The following is a 5238-nucleotide window of genomic DNA, read 5'->3' as shown; positions in this document are numbered from 1 at the left end:
TTCTTCAAGCATTAATCTACGGTCAACTATCTACACCTCAACTAAAATAGTATTAATATAAAATAAACTTGAATAAATAATGATAATAATAAAAAAATACATAACAATGGTAAGAATACAAATTTTTAAAAATACGTGAAATATACAGTTAAAAAAGTACAGGAGATGTATATAAAAAAAAATTGAAGAAGATAATAGAGATTAAATAAACGTTGTGAAAGAATAAATATAAGTAAAAATAATAATAATGATATTAAATGAGCAAAGAACAAATCAGGACCACCTACCTGTTCAAAGCGATAGGTTAAAGAGATATTGACAATAAATCGGAAGCATGGAGGGGAGGTGGCCAGCCGTTTAACGCTTATATTTCTATTTCAAATATTACAGAAAATACATAGTTGTTAACTTTTTTATTCTCTTCTAACACATCCCTGACCCTCTTCTTCATAGTAAATATATTCATATACCACTGATATTCATGGATCATTGACATTCATATACCACTGATATTTATTTATAAATCAGTTGTTGTTAAAACGTATGTTTGTTAAAGCAAAGGTTATAATCATAGTCACTCATGTGCTTAATTCAGTTTAATAAATCCTAGTTCACGGTATTCCTTATTGTCTTGAATTTAATCATAAATAAGATTAATCTTTATTGAATTTAGGAACAATTTAATTTTTTTTTTGTTATCATATTCTGAGTCATTCTAAATAATTTTTAAGATAAGCTTTTAATATATATTTCAGGGTGATTCAGGAGGCCCTCTGATGAGGCAAAGGGAGGATGGCAGGTGGATCACCATTGGAATAGTGTCTTGGGGAATTGGATGCGGAGAAAAGGGCAAACCTGGCATCTACACAAGGGTCAACAAATATCTGGATTGGATAGCAGAGAATATCCAAGATGTCAAATAATAAATCTCTGACAATGAAATGTGAATCTCGATAATGTTTTAAATGCTGAAATACAGAACACAATTTTAAGTGCTTCTGTTTCCTCAAGAAATATGTTGTAAATTTTAATCTCATACATTTTAAAAAGGCTGAGTCAGTGTACTAGATCTTGATTGCTCAATAAGGCATTAATTTGATAACAAATAAAATTGTTAAGTATTAATATTATTAAAGTTTGTGTTACGAAATTAAATGTATTTTTGTTCTAATCCGAAGATTTCAAATGATCAGAATCCTAATGAACATTATTTCTTTAAATGTTTTATCTATTATTTATCAATTTATTATATGGAAAAATAATAGTTTTATTATAGTGCAAATATCATAACAATAATTAGAAGTCCAACTTGAACAGAATCCTAATAAACATTATTTATTTAAATGTTTTATCAATCATTTAACTATTGTTTATAATTAATATTTTGTTACATATAATATGTAAAAAAATTTATATTTAATTGTATGTATTTTATACGTTGCCATACTGTTAAAGCTACCTCAAATCGACTATGTCTTTTTGTTGGAAGGCTTTAAAATCAAACAAAAAAACAAACTAGCTAGGATTAAACATTTATTTTATTCAATTTAAACATTTTAAAAACTAAAACAAAAATAAGCAAAATATGAATAACAATGAATTAAAAAAAAAGAAGAAAAAAAAAGGCCTTTCAGATAAAAATAAAATAGTTCAATAAATTATGAAAACAAAAATAAAATAAACAAATGAATATATAAAATAAATACTAGTTGACGTAGGGTTGCTCCACTCCAATAGGTCAGAGGAAGAGTGCTGCTGATATGTGTAGGTCGCAGCTCTGGTAGCTAAATAAACCGCTGCAATGGTCCTGAGTTGGTGTAGTGGCTCATCGATATCCAATAGTCATGTTAATGTATTGGGCGAGCCAACAACGCAGACAGAGCTGGTTACACACGTTCCTGGCCACTAATTATCCGGAACTCATATCAAAATCGAAACACAGAAGTGGTCTGTTATGATGACTAGAACACTCAAAAAATGTCTAATAAAATAACATGAACCAAACGCAGACAGGGCTGCTAAAGACGCTACCAGGGCCACTAATTAGCCGGAACTCATATTAAAGTCAAAACATAGAAGTGGTCTGGTTCTGAACTATAATGATGGTTAACTCACTTAAAATGTCCAAACAATTAAATTAAGAATGCAGACAGGGCTGCTTAGACGCTACCATGGCAACTAATTAGCCAGAACTGCTCTAAAAAACTAAGATGGCTGGTCCGTTGCTATGTGATGGCTTAGCAACCATTATCAGCCCCTTGCAACTGTCTCTATTACTCATTATAACAAACAAATGTAATTACATTTTTTTTTTCTTTTCAAATAACGAAATCTAAATAAAACAATACAAATAAAAATAGATGTAACTAAATTAAATACTAATAAAACTCAAATACTATTTTCAATTATTTACAAGATAAGTATATTATGGCGTTAACACATACCGTTCATCTGATTTTGATGGGGCCTTTCTGCTAGGATTTTCCCGGGAAGATTATTGGCTATTCTGATTTCTCTGGTAAAAAAAAAAGAGTTATTGCTGCTGATCAAGTATACTATGTCAATTAATCTGTCTCTGTATGAAGAATAACAAAAAAATATTACTGCTTCTATTAAATGATTTTTTATTGACTACAAATTTTAAAAAACATAATGAGGATTTCAGTAAAGTAGATAAAAAAAGTAAATCATATTTGTTTATAATGAGGTGTAGATAGTTGACCGTAGATTAATGATTGGAGAAGTTAGTCGGGGGGGTGCGGTCAACAAAGAACAAAATAAATAAACAAAACTATATTTATTTATTTTATGCCGACGTTTCGACCTGAGTTTCCGGTCTTCATCAGGGCTATAGAACAAAAGAGATAACAACAATATTTATAGAAACATAAAATTGAAAAGGAATAGTATACAAACAAATTTGGAATTATACAAAATATTAAATTGAATCATAAATGATAAAAAAATTCACACTGTAATCCAGATATAAGCCACTCACTATTTTTCATTGTCTGTCATATTGTTCAATTTGTAGATTCAATTTATTTTTTCAGTTTTTTAGACACTATTATACATATCTTCTTACCTACATGATATTATGTTTCATCTTTCACTGTTTTCAATCTACTACCATCTAATTCCACATTTATCAATCAATTAAATTTTTTTTTACTATTCAATTATCAGTTATCAATTTTTTATCATTTATGATTCAATTCAAAATTTTGTATAGTTCCAAATTTGTTTGTATACTATTCCTTTTCAATTTTTTATCATTTATGTTTCAATTCAATATTTTGTATAATTCCAAAATTGTTTGTATACTATTCCTTTTCAATTTTATGTTTCTCTAAATGTTATTGTTATCTCTTTTGTTCTATAGCCCTGATGAAGACCTGAAACTCAGGTCAAAACGTCGACATAAAATAAATAAATATGGATTTGTTTATTTATGTTGTTCTTTGTGACCGCACCCCCCGACAAACTTCTCCAATTATATTTGTTTATAGTGAAAACTTTTAAATACTATTTTTCAAAGAAATTAAGAATTACAAATTTTTTAACTTAATTTATTTGGATAATTTTTTTTCTCTTGGTGTCCAATATTCATGTAATTGTTCATAATTCCTTTACTTTTTATTTTCAAACTTTTTATTTTATCTCCTGTTCTAATCTGTTTTATTAAATACGGTTGGTGCACTTTGCTGCAGTTTATAGAGCCCTAAACTACTGCCAAGGTTGGTTGAGTTATTTCTATTTTTTTATTTATCAATATACTGTAGAGCAAAACTTTTGGCCGAAAAAATTTTATATTTCAATTTTTTTGAAAATTCGTATTTAAGGTTGTCTTGAGGTAGTAAAAATAAATATCAATTTTGTTTCACTTCTAAAAAATCTTTTACCACACCTATATTACCACCATTTAGATTTAATGTCATTATAAAGGTGAAATATTGGTTTAAAATGAAGAAAAACTTTTCAAACATTTTATTTTAAGTTTCCCGTTCTAATTTGTTTATTAGATCCGGTTTGTACACTTTGCTGTAGTTTATAGAGCCCTAAACCATTGTTGAGTTTGGTTTAGATTGTTTGAGTCATGTTGAAGTTATGTATATTTTTTTTACATAATGTTATTTACCACTATATACTAAATAGATACAATAAGCAATTGATTCAATCATTAAACCAATATGTAATTAACTAAATAAATTAATTGATATCAAACTTTCAATTGTATTCCATCAATGTATCTACATCCTTAAATCTAACAATTGAGAAGTATTTTTGGGTCTGCTATAGAATAGTTGCTCATGGAATAAGTTATTATTCATAAAAAGCTAAATCAAAATAAGATAAAATTATTTATATAATTTGCCTAACAAAGGGTTCATCATAAAGAAGAGTAGAGTTTGATGATGGGCACAATATATGTAAGGTCTAACTTCGAACCACATTCTCTCCACTTCAAGTTATTATGAAAAACCTCTAATTTCAATAAAACAAGATTTTTAAACTTGCATTTTTTCTTGAAAATTTAATATTGTATGACTAAATTCATAGAAGCAGCATATGAATTGGGCCTTAAGGTGAATGACAAGCAAAGTGACGTTCAGAGACCACAGTTTCAGTTCTGTTAACCAGTTTAAGTACCTAGAAAGCCTGGTTACAGATGATAACAAAGTAGAGAATGAAGTTGAGGCCAGGATAGCAGCAGGAAATAAATGTTATTTCTCACTAGAAAATACTGAATTTTTGAGCTCTCTCTAAAAGGATGAGAGTGGTCATTTACAAAACCATTGTAAGGCCAGTAATGATCTATGGGGGAAAACATGGCCCTTGACAAGAAAAGCAGAACAGATGCATTTGGGGGGAAATGAATAACTGTAAGGAGGCGGTCATAGTATTATAGACAGAAGAGAAGAATTGGAAAAAAAAAATTCACCAAAGGATGCCTGTTTAGGTAGGTTTTGTAAACTGTTTTACTCGGTCCAGGATTCTTGATAGATAAAAATAATGTTTTACGATCCAGTTTAATTCAATCCAAAAGTGACATTGCTCCTTATTTAAAAATTTAATGAAAGAAATCTTCAGCTTCAAGGTGATGAAGTGACTTTTTTTTTTTAATAATTTATGTATTGTTATTTACTACTGTATACAAGTAAATTTGCTGTAGGTGAGATACTGACATGATACAAACATGTGGAGAATCTACCCACTGATAGAACTCCAATAACATTT

The 5238-nt window shown here is 28.6% G+C and overlaps 1 protein-coding gene across 1 annotated transcript in view; it reads left to right on the top strand.

Annotated features, from left to right (window-relative positions):
* Positions 1–1155, top strand: part of LOC106681260 (trypsin-1) — a gene marked incomplete at its 5' end in the record, with an annotated part of 19001 nt that extends 17846 nt beyond the window's left edge. The window contains 1 exon segment of the mRNA XM_067053559.1: positions 756–1155. Within this exon segment, the coding sequence (XP_066909660.1) occupies positions 756–923 (168 nt within the window).
* Positions 1156–5238: the final 4083 nt, after the last annotated feature.

This window comes from Halyomorpha halys, unplaced genomic scaffold (genome assembly GCF_000696795.3).
Source record: "Halyomorpha halys isolate HHAL.00 unplaced genomic scaffold, Hhal_1.1 Scaffold322.1, whole genome shotgun sequence".
NCBI lineage: Eukaryota > Metazoa > Arthropoda > Insecta > Hemiptera > Pentatomidae > Halyomorpha > Halyomorpha halys.
Note: the sequence above shows the minus strand (reverse complement) of the source record. Positions and strands in the feature narration are given on the sequence as shown.